Source organism: Caenorhabditis briggsae (assembly GCF_000004555.2).
Source record: "Caenorhabditis briggsae complete genome, chrIII, whole genome shotgun sequence".
NCBI classification, from domain to species: Eukaryota; Metazoa; Nematoda; class Chromadorea; order Rhabditida; family Rhabditidae; genus Caenorhabditis; species Caenorhabditis briggsae.
Window position 1 is genome coordinate 12,117,594 of NC_013490.2, and position 17,654 is coordinate 12,135,247.

The 17,654-nt window shown below is 39.5% G+C and overlaps 2 protein-coding genes across 2 annotated transcripts in view; both read right to left on the minus strand.

The window, feature by feature from the left end:
- Positions 1 to 1,039, minus strand: part of CBG00006 — a gene marked incomplete at both ends in the record, with an annotated part of 4,100 nt that extends 3,061 nt beyond the window's left edge. Inside the window, one exon of the mRNA XM_045244509.1 lies at positions 920 to 1,039. Coding sequence (XP_045091449.1) covers positions 920 to 1,039 — 120 coding nt within the window. The remainder of the gene's footprint in view (positions 1 to 919) is intronic.
- A 2,535-nt stretch (positions 1,040 to 3,574) lies between these two features.
- Positions 3,575 to 11,443, minus strand: Cbr-flt-1 (the record flags this gene model as incomplete). Its single annotated transcript, XM_045244510.1, has 7 exons — positions 3,575 to 3,761; positions 4,603 to 5,198; positions 6,331 to 7,981; positions 8,332 to 8,470; positions 8,561 to 9,089; positions 10,203 to 10,595; positions 10,619 to 11,443. The coding sequence occupies 7 exons, from the start codon at positions 11,441 to 11,443 to the stop codon at positions 3,575 to 3,577; spliced, it is 4,320 nt and encodes a 1,439-aa protein (XP_045091450.1).
- Positions 11,444 to 17,654: the final 6,211 nt, after the last annotated feature.

Below are 17,654 nucleotides of genomic sequence, written 5' to 3' on the forward strand. Positions count from 1 at the left end.
CATTTTTAAGAGCCTGAAATCTCAAAAATGCGTTACAAAACCAAAAAAAACCATCTTCCGTTGAAAACTCAATATACTATTTAAAAGGGAGACCTTATATGTTTGTTTTGCCTATAGCTTTTTTGCATTTCTATGGGGGGACAAAAGAGCGGGGGAACGAAAATGATGCAAATTTTGATGTTTTTTTTTGGGGAAAAATGGTGTGATTTTTAAGAAAAAAAAAGTAGTTTGTAGTGATGCGAAAATAGCGAAAAATAAATAAGAGAACTTTGAATCAAAATAGACCGAAAAATGAAGAAAATTTTGATATTTTTGGGCGAACTGATTATTCGCGAAATTTTCGGTTTTTTTCCGGCGAAAAATAGTCGAGCATCCGGGATTTTTAGGTTACAAATAGACCAAAAAATGACGAAAAATTGGATTTTTGGGGGTCAAAATCGGTCCAAATTTTGATTTTGGGCCATTTTCCCCATGTTAAATCGTACCTTTTCGAGCTTTTTTGAGTAAATTTCCCGTTTTTTGACGAAAAATTCAATCTTTTTGGATTAAAAAATGCTTCAAAATATTGGGGAATTCAGGATTTTTGGTCATAAAAGGCAAAAAAGACGAAAAATTTTTTTCGATTTTTGAGCCCTTCTTTCCAGGTTAAATTATAGCTTTTCGAGTTTTTTCAATGTAAATTATATATTTTTTGACAAAAAAATCCTCTATTTTCGGGTCATAAAAGCCCAAATTTTTAGATACTTAAAGAAATTTGAAAATCTATCAAAAATTCGGATTTTGAGCATGAAAAATTTTTTAATTCAATTTTTTGGCTTCAAATCAATTTTCATGAGTTTCTAGCGGCTTTAAAATCTCAAAATCCACATTTTCCGGCTCAAAAAACGTCGAAAATCGAACTTTCCGGGTCCAAACCAACCTTGGTGTCTCCAAAGACGGCCTTAATGTCGAGAGTATCAACGCCGAAGCCAAAATGATACAAGAAGTCTCTCTTGTCCTTGATATCGAAATACTTGTTCACCTTCTCGACTCCGTTCATCTTGGCGGCGGTTCTAAAAATGCGTTTTTGCTGAAAAAGTACACAAAAGAAACCACAAAAGAAGACGAAAAAAGGACGAAAAAGGGGTAGAATAGAGCCCTGCTTCTCCCAAAAAGCTGAAGAGCGAGAGAGAGAGAGAGAGAGAGAGACGGCAGAGAAAAAGAGAGCAGAATTTGCCTCGTGGCGTACTTAGAAGACGTGAGAAAATGCACTCCTGAAAATCAAATCAAAAAAAGATCAAAAGAGCGAATTCTCTTTGACATATAAAATATAAAATAAAAGAAAAATAAAATGAAAATGTTGAAAAATATCGAGAAAATTGAAACTTTTATTCTGAGAAAAAACGCCGAAGAAATTTAGGCTCCGCCTCTTTTTTTCGCTATCTCTTCTTCTTTTTCTTGTGGGCGGGGCCTCTGGTGACGATAAGGAAGTGGAGAGATTCTGAAAAATTGGAAAATTGGAAAAAATAAAATTTTTTATTCCAACAAGTTGAAAAAAAAGAAAAAAAGAAGAAGCTAAGAAAAATTGGGTGAAATTTGAGTAAAAAGGTCAACAATACTGAGAAACTCGGAGAACAAACAGGCGGCTCCTGGTGACGCAAATTTGCAATTTGCCACGTGGTTTTGAGGAGAATTTTGATAACTGTTTGATTATCACACTTATCAGCTAACCATGTGCGCGAAAAATGCGCGAAAAAGCACAAAAATCGAGTGGAAAAATGATGACATAAAAAATAAAATTAAAAGTTTGGCTTTCGGCGGATTTGGTGTTTTCGTCGTGAACACGGTTACGCAAAACTGCAGATCTAGAAAAATGGCGCGAGTTATAAATTTGAGTTTTTTTAGATGAAAAAACGCTTAAAAACGCTTAAAAAGGAGGATAATTCCGGAAAATCATTATAATTTTGTCATTTTCTGACTAGTTGTTTTACGACACACAATTATTTATCAAAACTACGCATTCCCATGCCAATTTGCCATTCCGGTTTTTTTTTTCATTTTTAATGATGATAAATATCATTATTAATTATTTGGTTTCTGAACACACACATGGGCTGATAAATAACCAAAAAAATTCGCCAGTCAATCGAGACAGCACGTGGGGAGAGATGGATAAAAAAAATTCGCAGAATCACCTAAAAAGACGGAAATGATAAAAAATAAAGGAAACTATCTCAATAGATGACAGTTGATCTTATCAATCAAAATTTTCTCTTTTTGCATTTGGTTTTTTGTTCCACAAGAATTTTAGTGTGTCACTTTTGACACACAAATTCTCGCGCGCTACTGTGACTTATTTTTCTGATTTATTGTGATCCTTAAACGTCACTGGCTGCCTTGTTTTGATCTACTACAAAAGTTCAATGGAGCGATTTTGTCAAATCGGGAAAACAAAAATGTGAAAATCAAATTTCCCTGCCGCCCTCCGCTCTTCGCCGCGACGCGCCTCGCCGCCACCACATATACGCCTTCCGCTTCCTTTGTTTCCCGTTGCACGCGTAGTCTTGCGGTCTACGCGACTGGTTTTAATCCGAGGGTTTCGAGTTCGATTCCTCTTGATGCCAATTTGCTTTTGTTTTCTTTTTTCCAATGTTTTAGATCAAAATCAAAGATCAGAAAACCGTTTCAAAGCGATTGAAATCTATAAATTCCTTTTAGTTTGATATATACCGTCCCCGAGAAGAAAGAAACATTAATCTTCCTGCGCCTCCTTTTATCCAATTTTCAGATCTCTAACAAAGTCAGAAGTTAGAATAACAAAAAAGTAAACGATAAAAATCACATATACTACTTCATTTCAAATTTGACACCAAAAAAAGTAGTAAATCAGAAGGGGTATATGGGAAAAAGGACATTTTTACACGAAAAAAAACATTGAGATGATTTTTTGAAGTCTTGAGATAATTTTTCGCAGAATGGGGCGCAAGGAGAATGTACACATTGTACCTGTACAACAGAAAATTGAAGAAAAATGGGTAAGAATTTGAAAAAAGGCTCATTTCGGCGAAGCGCGCTTGCGCGGCGCCGAAATTGGAATTTTTAGGTTTTCAGCCGAATTTTATCGACTTTTGCAATTTTTTTGCTTATTAGGTAGTTTGCCAGGTTAAAAGATATATTCTAAGCACAAAAATAGCATGTTTAATTTGAAAAAGTGGGAAAAATGCGGAAAACGAAGAATTTTCGAAAAAATATCGATTTTTCGGACTTTCAGCTATTTTTGCACTTCGAATGTATTTTTTTAACACGAAAAATGTGTCTTTTAACCTGAGAAACCACCTAATAAGCAAAAAATCGATAAATTCGGCTGAAAATCGAAATTTCTGAATTTCAGCGTCGCGCAAGCGCGCTTCGCTGAACAAAAAGAATAGAGCGCGCAAAATAGGGGAAACATTAGACAAGAAAGTGGGTAAAATTACCCGCCTGCGGGTAGGTGTGGAATTTAGAAAAAAAAGGAACCGGTTAACGAAAATTCTGGGAAAATGTTTTGGCGGGGATTACTGTAGACTTGGCGGGGATTACTGTAGATCAAAGTAAATTAGCTCTGTCGATTGACACGTCGGAGTCGTTTGATGAAGTTGTATTTCAGTTGCTTCCATCGTTTATGGAAGAATTTATTGAGATTCATGCCGGCACGTCCCACTTCTGAATGATCGATATTGAATTGACGGCAGTTGGCAAACATCAGCTCGACGTCTTCGGCAAAGTCTTCTGGAGTTTCGTATCTGAAAATTAGCCAAGGATTAGCAATGGAGCACGTTCGCTGTTTATCGAAGTTCAAACATATAAATAAAAATTTTCGATATTTCTATTTTTTTTTTTGGAATTTTTTGAGCTCAATTATCTCAGCTCCTGTGAGAGACATCAAAAAGTAGTCAACTGAGAAAATATTAATGATGTTATGAAAAACAATTTATCAGTTGATAATTTTTTTTATATCTTTCACGGGAGCCGAGATAATTGAGCTTAAAATTTGTATATGAGAATTCGAAGGAACGAGGAGCGCAATATTTAAAGGCGCATATCCCAAAAACTATGAAAGCTAGCTTAAACTTGTAAACAATTAAAATGTGTAGAATGTTATGATCTACATTTTTATGAATATTAAATTTTTAATAGCTCATTTCATTTTTGAGTTATAGCGTTTTAAAGACGAGGGCGCTGAAACTCGAGGGGGAGACGCGCCCTCTCCTTGTTTGGACGCGCATCAACTTTAGTGACGCATATCTCAAAAACTGAATTAAATATGTAAAAGTTGTAAACTACAACTTTATAGAGTGTACAATTTTACACATTTCATCAATTTACAAATTCTAAATAGCTGTTTTGGTGTTTGAGATATACGCTTTTAAAGTTAGCGCGCCCTGAAGGTGCTCTCTTTTTGAACGGTGCGCTTTATTTAAAGACGCATATCTCAAAAACCATGGAAGCTAGAAAGAAGCTGAAAATTAACAAAATGTGTAAAATTTTATGATCTACATTTTGCTAGTAAACATATTTTATATAGCTGCCTTCATCTTTGAGATATAAGCATTTTTTTCAAAATTCCCTAAAAGCCAAACTCACATCGCCTTCTCATTCTTCTGTCGAATCGTTCTCAAATCAATCGGCTTTGCGATAACCATCTTATATCCTGGTACCAGTTTAGGATTGACAGGCTCCAGGAAAGGCTGTGCACTAGGCTGAGCAACCAGCTCATCCAACATCAGAAGGCACAACTCTCTAGTCATTGTTTTCGGCATTCCTCCATTCACAATTGGCTCAATTTTTCGTTTCAAGGTGCCGCCTATGGCTCCGCCCCTCTTTTCCATGACTCCATTTTTATTTTCAGTGTTATTTTCAGCGGGCGTCTTCTCCACTTGCTGCTTCTTCTTCTCCTCCTCTTCCATCTCCCGCTCCTCCGATTCGCTTCGCAACATGACTCGTTTCGCGAATCGCATCTGTTTGATATCTTGGCAGTGGGGACAGATAAAAGTGTCTCGATTGATAGTCTCTTTTGGTCCGTCTCGTGCGCATTCCTCATGGACGTGGTATGCACAACGATTGCATTGATGGAGGTGGCCAGTTTCACGGGTGCAGAACATACAAAGGGGCTTGCCAGACTTCTCTTGACGACACTTTTGGCAGAACCAATCGCCGTCGGGCACTTTTGTCATGCGGGGCTGAAAAAAGCATTATTAATATTGTTGGAAAAAAATTTTAGCTAGCTTTTACAGTTTTCGAGATATGCGCCTTTGAAGTTGGTGCGCTCACTATTTGAGTGCACGCAATCTTTAAATCTCAGTTTCTATTAAAGGTATTCAAAATTTGTCAAATATACAAATGTAGGTCATAAAATTGTAAGTATTTTGTTGGTTTTCAAATTTTGGCTAGTTTCCAAAGTTTTTGAGATATGCGCCTTTAAAGTATGCGCGCTTCTAGACAAGACGCTGAAAAAGGACGCACACCGGCTACAGGGCGCGCTAACTTTAAAGACGCATATCTCAAAAACCAAAAGAGCTATTCAAAAATAATCAACTTTAAATTCAGAGATATTAAAATTTTACATGTTTTGTTAATTTTCAATTTTTAGCTAGTTTGTATAGTTTTTGAGATATGCGCCTTTAAAGTTGGCGCATCCCTTCGCTCTTTTGAGAACTATGCTTTTGCACTTTGATCCTAATTATCTCACTTCCTATGCGAGATATCAAAATTTGGCCAACTGATAAAATGTTTAGAATGTCATCAACGTTTTATCAGTTAGAAATTTTAGACATCTTTCATGGGAGCCGAGAAAAATGAGCTTAAAATTCAAGTGTATATATGGCTTGTAACAGAACTCGACACAAAAAAGTTAATTTTTAGACGCCTACAAAATTAGCTCAAATTTTTCACATTTATCTAAAAAGCAAGAATAGAGCTTCATTTTTCTAGTTGACAACTTTTTTCTAGCTACTCTAGTTTTGAGATAAGCGTCTTTAAAAACAACGCGCTCTCAAAGCTCAAAAGAGGTGGGTACGGTATTCCATTTTTAAAGGCGCATATCTCAAAAAATACGGTAGCTCGAAAAAAGTAGTTAACTGCAAAAATAAAGCTAATAAAATTTCCTACATGAAAATGGTTTTGAATTTTTGATAGCTTTCTTGAATTCTGAGATATGTGTCTTTCAAGTTAAGGCGCGCCACTTCCTCTAGTTTTAGAACCCCTCGGTTTTAAAGCGCTATATCTCAAAAACCAAGCTAGCTATCAAAAAGTAATGAACTACAAAAATGTAGCTTATAAAATTTCTAACATGTAAAAAATTTCAAAACTTACCCTAAAGCACTCCATATGACATCCACTCTCGCAACCATCACACACCAACATCTCATCACCATCCATACTTTTACAAATCTGACAAAGTGCTTCTCTCGACGACCGCTCCCACATAATCATTCCTTCGAGCGCCTGCAGTGCCACCATCAGCTGACTAGTCGTCGTCGCCTCCTCTCTGACGTACTCCTTCCAATCCTCAAACAACTGACAGGTCTCCGCTCCTTCCGGAATACGGAACCGAGGACGCCAATACTTCGCGTCCACCATTTCAGCAGTCTCCAGAATTTTCTGGCGAATCATGAACTCGTCAAGGCTCTCGTCGCCACCATCTTGAGGGTCCAGAACTTTCCAAGCAACACCATCCTTGACAATCTGCGCCAGTGCCATTGTAGTTGGGACCACCACCGGTTTAGCTACATCCGAATTTGATACCGAGATATCTGTCATCTTCATATGCGCTCTCAACTTGTCGATAGCTTGATTCAACCTATTCCATCCCTGGATTCCAATTAGCTCCAAATCCACGGGCTCCAATACTTTTTCCAAGGTGATGGTTCCGAATTTCAGATCGTTTAGGAACCAAGGTTTGGAGAGGAGTCGATGAAGAGCTCTTTCTCGGATTCCTCGACTCAGCATGCACGATCGAAGTGATTCTAGAGAATCTTTACTAGGTACTGTCCACCAACCCCGCTTTGTTGGATTCTCAATCCTCCTGTATCTCTTTCTGATCTTCTTATCCGCCTTGGCCCTTTGGAATATAACCTCGTCGACCAGATCCTCGACAAAAGCGATTACATCGATGTCGATTCCTGCGCAAGCGCCCTCTGTCAATCTATCTTCCAGGTATGGGGGATCCCTAGATGCATACTCTGAAGCCGTGCATGCTGGATTGTTGACTCCAGAAGATTCCAGCGATTCGACGAGCACCGCGTCGGTGTGAGCTAGCATCCAGTAGTTTCTATGGAATCTGTCGGCTCCGAATGGGAAGGATCGGATCTTCTGATTGGTATCGTGGATCTTCCTATTGATGTTTAGGGACTCCTGATGAAGATCTTCGATCAGACCATCCATCTGATCAAGCGACATGGATTCTTCTTGCTCGGTGAGCACCTCGCATTGGCCGAGTCCTGGCGTGAATTTTCGGACTTGAGATTGAGCTTGAGCTCCTGGAACGGGGGCTAGAGCTTGGGATCCTGGAGCTCCCGGAGCTCCATTAGCCTGAGGAGAAGTAGCGGCGACTCCATTGCCATTCTTCTTGGGTGTCACTGGCCTGGTCGGTGGCTCAGAATCTGTCTCCATATTGCTGACGACCTCCTCCTTAACCACTTTTTCATCCATTTTCTTCTTATTGCTCCTCGCTTGTCTCAATGCTCTTGCCTTTCCTTCTCTCATCCATTTCTCTCCTTTTAGTCTAGAAACCTCTTCCAAATTCCTGTCAATCTCGGTGACCACATTCCGGGAGCACACCAATTCATCACATAGGAATGCGAGGATCGCAGCTTTTTGTTCGCCGGTGAGGGAGAGGAAGTTGGAGGAGAGCAGAGGTTGTGAGAGTTCTGCGCCACGTTTTCCCTTGTCGAGAAGAAAGATACGAAGAACTTCGGAGAAGTTCTCACGGTCCAGGCCCATCTCGCCGCCGCCTTGACCGAATCTGAAATATTTTATTCATTGGGATCTTTAGATTTTAAGATAGTCCATAAAATTTGAGTCATTTAACAAGAAAAACCAGCTCTCTAGCTCTATTTTGAAGGGAGATTTTTTGGGGGCGCGGCTGCACAGAGGTGAAATGTGGCGCGCGCGACAGCCGCGGCTCCTTCTGTCGCGCGCGCCGCTCACAACCTCCATCCCATCGCGACCTCTCGCTCCAAATAACTCGCTCCAAAATTGAGCTAGAGACTTAATTTTTTTTTTGGGAAATGTTTGAAATTTTTTGAACTTTCTGATCATATTAATTTTCAGTTGCCAATTCCAAACGAAAACAGTCAATTCGGGATTCCTTACCTTTTCTCGTTTCCCATTCCGGGAAACTCCAGCGCCAACCGTAATAGTTGCCTAGTCAACTGCAAAAACGAGTCCGAATGAGCCGCGTCGCCAGCCAGTCCAGCACACAGTGCCTCCAATTTTGGTGTCGTTTCAAGATCTGGAAAAAATTTAATGATGTTTTTTAAACCAGAAAGCTTTTTTAATTTCCATTTAGATGATTTTTATTGGGAAATTTAGAAAAACTCACCAATTCCTAGAACATGCCCAAAGTTTTGAATAAATTCATGAATCATTAGGGCGTCAGCGAATCCTTGAGCATCCAAACATTGATTTTCGATTCTGGCAAATTCTGGCAAATGCCCAATATCATGAAAATTGACCAGCAAGTCGTCAGATTCCCGATCCCGAACCTCCATTTGCATTCCATTCGACATCATTTGGCTATGCATCTGCTCCTCGGCGAATTCATCGTTGAGATCCGCTGGATCCAGTGGTTCCTCAGGTGGCTCATATCTCGGAATAACCTTCACATCTTCTTCAGGGACTCCAGATGACGTTGACGGCATCAGATGTATTTTTGGCGCGTATTTCAATAGGTTCAGCCTTGCCAATTCCTTATTGATATCCTCCTCTTTAAAACTGACATACTCTTTTTCTTGACGCGCGGGGTCTGCACCTTCCGTTTGGTTTTGAACTATGAATTCGCCAATGTTGAAGCGAGTGTTGAAGAGGAAATTTTCGCGGGACAAGAAGTCCAGTCCGTTTTTGGCGAGGTACTGCAAAAAGTTACTGTAAAAATAGAATTTGAGAAGGAGGCACGTTTTCAAGGAAGAAGTGGCGCACTAACTTTAAAAACGCATATCTCAAAAACTAGAAAAGCTATCAAAAAGTTGTCAACAAAGAAAATGTTTAAAACTTTATGCTCTACAAGTTTTTTTGTTCACAATTTCTGATATCTAATTTGGTTTATGAGATATGCGCCTTTAAAAATAGATAGCACTTAAAGGAAGAACGAAGCGCCGCACTAACTTTAAAGGCGCATATCTCAAAAACTGAACTAGCTATCAAAAAGCTGTAAACTACAAAGTTGTAGAAAATGTTATGAGCTATTTAAATGCAATTGAAAAAGTTAACTACCACTCTTGGTTTTTGAGATATCGCGCTTTGAAATTACTAGAGGCGCCCACTCCCTTGGTTTGGGCGCGTGTTAACTTTAAAGGCGCATATCTCAAAAGTTAGCAAAGTTATTGAAAAGAAGGTAATTGTAAGATGTAGAAAATTTTATAAGCTATATTTTTTTAGTTTGCTTATTTTTAATAGCAGTTTCGGTTTTTAAGATACATCCCTTTAAAGTTATGAGCGCTAAAAAGGGGGAGAGGCGCCACACTTTAGGCGCGCACTAACTTCAAAGCGTTATATCTCAAAAACTAAATTAACTATCAAAAAGATGTAAACTACAAAATTCTAGTAAATTTTATAAGCTACATTTTTGTTTCTGATAATTTTTTGATAAATGTTTTAGTTTTTGAGATGTAGCGCTAAAGAGCCGTTGGCTCGCGAACATGAAGCGCGCCAACTTCAAAGTGTTATATCTCAAAAACTTACAAAGCTATCAAAAAGCTGTAAATTACAAAAATGTAGAAAACTTTATAACAAGCATTCGTACAGTTAACAAAATTTTGATAGATGTTTTCGTTTTTGAGATACGGCGCTAAAAAGAAGTGAGGACGTCTACTTCCGGAACGCGTCAGCTTCAAAGCGTTGTATTTCAAAAACTAAAATAGCTGTCAAGAGTATTGAATTTTACACATTTTAATAGTCAACAAAAAATATAGCTCTTTTAGTTTTTGAGGTATGACATTTTAAAATTTGAGAACAGAAAAACTCACCCTAACAGCCTCCGAATAGGTGCTCATCTTCTTTCCATCCGGTGCAAAATACGCGACGTCTCCTTTGACACCCGACGCAGCGATGCTCTTCACAACTGTCTGTCGTCTCCAACCCAACTGAATCGGCAGTCGAAGCATCGCTTCCAACGTCTTCTTCTGCTCTTCTGGATCGTCTCCTTCCATCGCGTCTTTGTGTGCCTGACTAATCTTCGCCGACAGCTCGGTGTGCTCTTCGTGTTGCTTCTTCTTGAGCTTCTGCATCTGAAGCTGATGGTTCGCCATGATCATTTTCATCACATGCTCTGCTTTCTTGGCTTTCTCTTCTTTTAGCTTAGTTTCTTGTTTCGCGGCTTCTTTAGCAGCTACAGCTTCTTTCGCCTTTTTTGCTTGTTCCTGAAAATTTGAAGTTAAAGTACAGTATCCCCTTTTTCTCTTACCGCTTTCTTGGCATTCTCCTTGACTTGCTGCTGCTTCTGTTGCTGTTGCATTTGTTGCATCAACGCTTGGAACATCATGCTCTGCATCAGATTGTTCGTTGGGGCTGGTCCCGAAGACGTGGATGGTCCAGAAGATGTAGAAGGCGTCGTTGCCACCTTTGTAGCTCCAGAAGCCGCTGCTTTCTTCACCGCACTTTCCACCATCTTCTTCACCAAATCATCTTCGACTTTTTTGGAGCTCGCAGATTGTGGAGTCGAGCTAGCGGGCTGATTCTTCGGCTGGTTTTTGTTGGCATTCATTAGAGCTTGAAACTGAAGCGCCTGCCATGCCATGGCAAGTTCTGGAGTCATAGCTGGCGATGAAGAAGCTCCAGAAGATGTTGAAGGAGCCTTCGACGTCGTCGGAGTAGTCGTGGCAACTGCTTTTCTCGGTGTCCCATTTGCCGCTGATTTTGGCTTCTGCTGCATCTGCTGTTGATGTTGGAACGCATTCAGAACCATTCCCATCTGAGCCATTTGAAGCATCTGGGACATTTGTTGTTGCGCGGCGTTCATTGCTGGGGAAGGTTTGGAGGCTCCAGAAGACGTCGATGGCTTAGAAGGTGTGGCTCCAGAAGACGTGGAGGCTACAGAAGATGTTGAAGGCTTAACGGCGGCTGCTGCCGCCTTCTTGGCCATTTCTGCCATTTGTTGCTGGAGCAGCTTTTGCTGTTGGTTCTGTTGGGACTGTTGCTGAGCAGCTTGTTGCTGCTGAGCTTGTAAGGCCATGAGAAGAAGTAGCTGGTTTGGATTTGCATTGTCCATGGTTTACTTTTTCACATGGGAAACAGTTGAGGGTTCTGAAAAAATTTAACTATTAGCTGGTGGAGAGAAAGAGAAAGAGAGAGAGAGAGAGAGAGAGAGAGAGAGAGAGAGAGAGAGAGAGAGAGAGAGAGAGAGAGAAAGAGAGAGAGAGAGAGAGAGAGAGAGAGAGAGAGAGAGAGAGAAGGAGAGAGAGGTGGCATAAAAGGGGGTATATCTCAATATTCAGCAGAGATATCCAAAAACAGTTAACTAAAAAAATGAAGAGCATAAAATTTTACACATTTTGATTAAAAAAATTTTTTGGTAACTGTTATGCTTTTAAAAATACATCGCTTTAAAGTAAGAGCACGCTAAAAAAAGGAGGTGTTAACTTCATGTGCTATATCTCAAAAACTACAAAAGCTATCAAAAAGCTGTGAACTACAAAAATATAGAATATAGAATTTTAAACATTTTTATGATTAACAAAATTTTAGTAGCTTTATTAGTTTTTGAGATATAACGCTTTGAAGTTGGAGCATACAAAAACGGAAAAAAGAATTAACTTTAAAGACGACTCAAAGACTAGAGTAGCTATTAAAGAATTAAAAATTGTAAAACAGAGCGCATAAAATTTTACACGTTTTGATAATTGACAAAAGTTAGGTAGCGTTTTTAGGTTTTGAGATATGAGGCTTTGAAGTTACGCTAGCTGCAATCGCGACTAGGAGGAAGTGGCGCCAACTTCAAAGCGCCATATCTCAAAAACCAAGTTAGCTTGCAAAAAGCTGTAAACTACAAAACTGTAGAGTATTAAATTTTAAACATTTTGGCAGTTAGCAAAGTTATGATAGCTCTACTAGTTTTTGAGATACAACGCTTTGAAACAAATCTCAGAACTCATAGAACTGGCGGGCGAAAAAAAGGCCCCCATTAACCTAGCAAAGCGGAGAAGGAACGAAGAATCAATGACGTTTCAAGAGTAGATTTGTTTGGAAACGTACAAAAAACAAGAATATTGATTGGTGAGAACACTTTTTGAAGACAAGATAGGTATAGATCAAAACCCCAAAACATTAGAAAATTGGCGGGAAAAAAATTATGAAATGATTTATGAAACCTAGAAACCTAGATTTCCTAACCCAGAAATAATTGAAATCAACGAAAACAAAAAGCAAAAGAGTAAAACGCAAGGCGGGGGTCGAACCTCCGACCTTTTGGATGAAGAGCAAAATGACAACCCACTAGGCCATGGCGCCCATTGAGTTTAATCAACCGTTTTTGGTAGCCAATCGCGCGGTTTTCGCCGATTTCATTTTCAAAAGTATGAGCCGACCGTTGCCATGGTAGACCAGTTTGACCAAAATCAATAGACCCAAATCGTACAAGAAAAATGAGGAAATCGGTGAATGAGTGAGGGACGGGACAGTGTGAGTGGAGGGGGAAAACGAAACGAACGAAAAAAGGACAGATGCTGTCAATCAATCCCTCCTTTTTCTCCGTGTCGTCTCCCAGGGCATTCAGTACAATATATAAGAAGACCAACCCCCTGTTTCTCTCGGGTCACCCACCAACACTGTGTTGTCGTATGTATATTGCTGCTGCTGGGTAACAAAACAGCCAAAAAGTGATTTGGTGGGGTGGCCGGAGGACAAAGAAAGAGGTGGTGATGATGATGAAAATGCGTATATGTACATATTGGTGGTCGGTTGTACGGAAAAGGTTATGGAAATGGTGCGGTCGTACTATTCAGAATAGTTCAAATAGCGCTGGTGCTTGCTCCAAAGTGGCGCCCACTTTGAGACGCTGTATCTCAAAAACGAAGCTAGCTATCTAAAAATAGTCAATTACAAAAATGTAGAGCAAAAAATTTTAAATATTTTAATAGTTGACAGCTTTTTGATAGCTTTTACGGTTTTTGAGATATAACACCTTGAAGTTAGCGCGCGCTCAAAATAGAGGATCAGTGGCGCAAACTTCAAGACGCTGTATCTCAAAAAGTAACAAAGCTATCAAAAATTAACTACCAGCAAACATGTTTAAAATTTTATAAGCTATATTTTTACAATTAACAAAATTTTGATAACTGTATTGGTTCTTGAGATATAGCACTTCAAAGATGGCGCGCGCTATGGCACAGGAGAGAATGGCGGTGTCCACCAGTATGTGCGCGCGTATCTTTAAAACGTCATATCTCGAATCGAGCTAGCTATCAAAAAGTGGTATATTAGAAAAATAAAGACCATAAAATTTTACATAATTTACAATTTACTGCTTTTCAATAGTTAATTCAGTTTTTGAGATATACTGTTTCAAAGTTGGCGCGTCTTCTGAAAGTCATTTTGGTGGCGCTTACTTCAAGACGCTATATCTCCAAAACCAAGCTAGTTATCAAAAAGTGGTAAACTACAGAAATATAGAAAAAGAGATTTTACATAAATTCCTTTTAATTAATCGTCTTCAGCTCCTTTGGCTTTTGAGCTGGCTCTAACAATAAGGGAATTCCTAAAATCAAGAATTTTGAACTTTTAAAGTTTAAAACTAATAGTAAAATATTTGAATTCCTCCAACCAAAGTCCTCCGTTCAATTTCTCTTTCTTTCTTATCCGGACACAGCTAGATAGGCAGCTGTTTCGTTTCTTTCTGGTGTCTTTTCATTCTCTCTTTTACAAACAAAGCAATTACTTTCTCATGTCACCCCTCTTCGTCTTCTTTATCCCCTAGCCTGAACGAGTCCTCTTGTAATCCGCTGCAGATGTCTTACCGCAAAGGTCTTTTCTAGAATCTAGACTAAAAATTGAAACTTGAGAATGTGTGGAATTCTAGCTATCCTCCCCGGCGCTGCGCGCCACCGAAAACCGCCCGATAGAGTACCACCCACCTTACCTTCTCAGTGGGGTGTGAAGCGCAGCTTGTTACAGTTTTGCCAACCAATCTGAAGGTTAGGGGTTCGATTTCACCTGGGGTAATCTCCTTTTTTAAGATTTTGCAAGTCCCTTTTAGACGATTTAAAGGCGTTTTAGGGGTAAATAAGGTAGTTTAGAGCATCTGGAACCATCTAGAATCTTGAAAACCCAAGGAAAAACGTAGAAAACTGCCAAAATTTCGTCAAAGATCCTACAAACTAAAAGAAGCGAATTTCGGGGGTTCTCTATCAATCTTGGGAGCCAAGGGGACCCGCCGATGACACAAAATGAGAAACGTACACGATGAAGGGTAGGCAAAAATGTGTGTTTTCGTGAGAGTGAAGTGAAAAAAAAGTGTCTCTTTGTGTTGTTGCTCCGAGAGCAAAGCAAGAGAGAGCTTGAATGGAGATGGAAGAAGCTAAAGTATTCGTTTTTTTTTTCGCTGTGCTTTCCGTGGAATTGAGAAGAAGTGGTAGAAGAAAAAAAAAGAAGACGACGTGAAAGCTCATGTATGTGGCTAAAAAAGCATGGAGCCGGGTGTGGCGGGAGAAAAAAGGCGGAAAAAACTTTCAGAGAGATTAGCAGATTAACGAATTCGGTTTTCCTTTTTCTTTGGATAAGTTGCTGCTGGCGCGGAAATTTGGAAGTCTCGGCATCAGAAAATTTTCAAGCAGGCCTGGCGGCATTACCGACAACCGCGCGAATGGCTACCAGAAACGGTGGTGTACTATTGCCGCCATGGCCTACTGGTTTGCAGTTTTGCCTATCATCCAAGAGGTCCGAGGTTCGATCCCATCTTGGGTTTTTTATTTTTCTTTTTTATTTGTCGGTTTGAAGAAGGTATTTCTAGTTTATTGGGTTTATAACCAATTCTTATGATTTTTTTCAGATTTTTCCACCGAAAAAATGTTAAAAATGGAAGAAAAAGGGTAAAGTAAGAAAGAAAACCAACTGGAAAGGACAGTATTATGATAAGAGTCATTTGACAGAAAGAATAAACATTGAAAAAAAAATTTTGTTTGAAAATTTTCCCAAAAAACTCGATTTCTGAGTCTCGCTACTTGCCCATCTTCCAGCCTAAAACTACCGAACAGCGCGCGATTGGCTACCAGAAGTCGCCTCTTACTCCTAGTAGCTTGCGTAGTCTAGTGGTTTACACTTTTGTCCATCATTCTCAAGGTCCGAGGTTCGATTCTACCCGGTGTCATTTTCTTTTTTCTTGATTTTCAGAGCTAATTAACACAATTTTAGTAGTTTCTAGGGCAAAATAAGGTAGTTGATGACATTTAGAGCCTCGAAACCCCACTAAAAAGTCTTTAAAACTTCAAAAATAAGGGCTAGGGACCAAAACCCGGAAAAATCGAACATTTCGAAATGTTTTTCGAGAGAAGAAGAGGCGAAAAGGTGTTTTTATGATGAGCGGACGAGGAGTAGTGTCAATAAACCCCACGACAATATTGATTCGTATTATAGAAGTCAGGATTTACAGTAACCCAGCTAAAACCAAAGAGAAAACAGGAAAAACATATTCGAGTCATAGAACACGTCTGGGGTCCGCTCTCCTGAATGACACACCACAGCTAAATAGTGCTCTTCTTCTGCGTCTCTCAATCTCCCACACTATTTCCTCCTGTTCGCTTTTTGATGCAGTATAACCGCTCACACAGCCCCACCACCGGGTGGGGTCATTTGTGAATTGTCTAGCCTGCTCTCCTCATTTTACACACTATTTCTATAGGACAGACATAGAGAGTGTGGGCATTAGGCGGCAGCACAAGGCGTTTTGAGTGTATGTGAGAGCGTTTTTGGTGGTCGCAGGCGACTCAGCCCAGCAGCAGCCATCTCTCACTCTTTTCTCCTATCGGTTGGTTAGTTGTTGTGTCCTTCGCTTCCCTTCCATTTCTCTTTCCCGTTTCTTCGCGCCGCGTCCTCGTCGTCGGTTGTCATCGTTGCCGTTTGGGCTCGTTTGGCACTCGTTCGACGCGTCTCGATGAGCTGTACACGGTGGTGCGTGTTGGGAAACAGTGCGATTTGAATAGGAAAAGTTAGAGGGGTTGGAAGGTTTGGGGAAGTGTGATTCACTGGTGTCATGGGTGACTAGAGTCCTGGAATGGGATGGAAGGCGCTTTGTTGGGCGGTATGAGGCTCGAAACTCGACATAGAATTCAAGCAAGTTTTAGTATCATTTTGTACACCTTATTACGTGCTGTGTTCTACTTTTTGATTGGCCCTGAAATTCTCAGTTGGATCCGAGTTATGCGCTTTTGAAACAAATTGGCAAATTTTCAATGTTTAAAGACACATAACTTGCTTCAAACTGAGAATTTCTCCTTAAATCAAAATTTACAATATAGAACTTAATGATATCTAAATGGTACCAAATTCTACTTTCATCAAATGTTAAATTTTAAACCAAAAGCCCCGCAAACGAGGCCTCCATTACCGTATTGCCGCCCGGCTCATTTACGGATTCTAGTTTAACACTCGAAAGTTCGATACAGATGAATTTAGTACCATTTTTTAGATCTTATCAAGTCCTACGTTTTCTTTTTAATACACAAAAATTCCAAGTTAGAGCTTAGTTATGCGCCTTCAAAACAAAGCTTGATTGGCTAGAACAAGGCGATGGAAGGCGCTTTGTTGGACGGCGCCAGGTTCGTAACGATACGTCTGACTACTGTAGAATTTAATATCATCTTGTAGCTTTTTTTAGCGCTAAATTCCACTTTCAGTTTGCACTGAAATTCCAAGTTTGAGCCTTTAAACAAATTAGACAAACTTTTAGCTTTTAAAGGCGCATAACTCGGTTCAAACTTGGAATTTCTGTATGAAACAAACAGCAAAATGTAGAACTTAACTAGATCTACAAAATAGTATTAATAGTGACTATTTTTATATACTGAGTTTTAAATCAGAAACCCGTAAACAACAGAGGAGGCAAAATTGACATAGGTAACGCCGACCGCCGGTGGTTCGTAAGTCGGGATTTTGATATAGTTGAATTTAATATCATTCTGTAGCTCTTGTCAATTTCTACATTTTACATTTTAATTTGCAAAAAAATTCCAATTTGGAGCAGAGTTACTCTCCGGCAAATATTTGACCGTAGTTTCGCCGGCGCGGCCGAACTCGACCACTATTGATATTGGTTCCTGACCCAAAAAAAATAAGCTGAAATTTGTATTATATTGTAGAACTTTTCAAGTTCTTCATTTAAATTTTGGATAAATTCAGAAACATTGATATTAAAGCGAGTCATGTAATGGTTAAGTCACCCAGGCTGATCAAACTATACTTGTCATTCAACCTTAATTATCTCGCTTCCT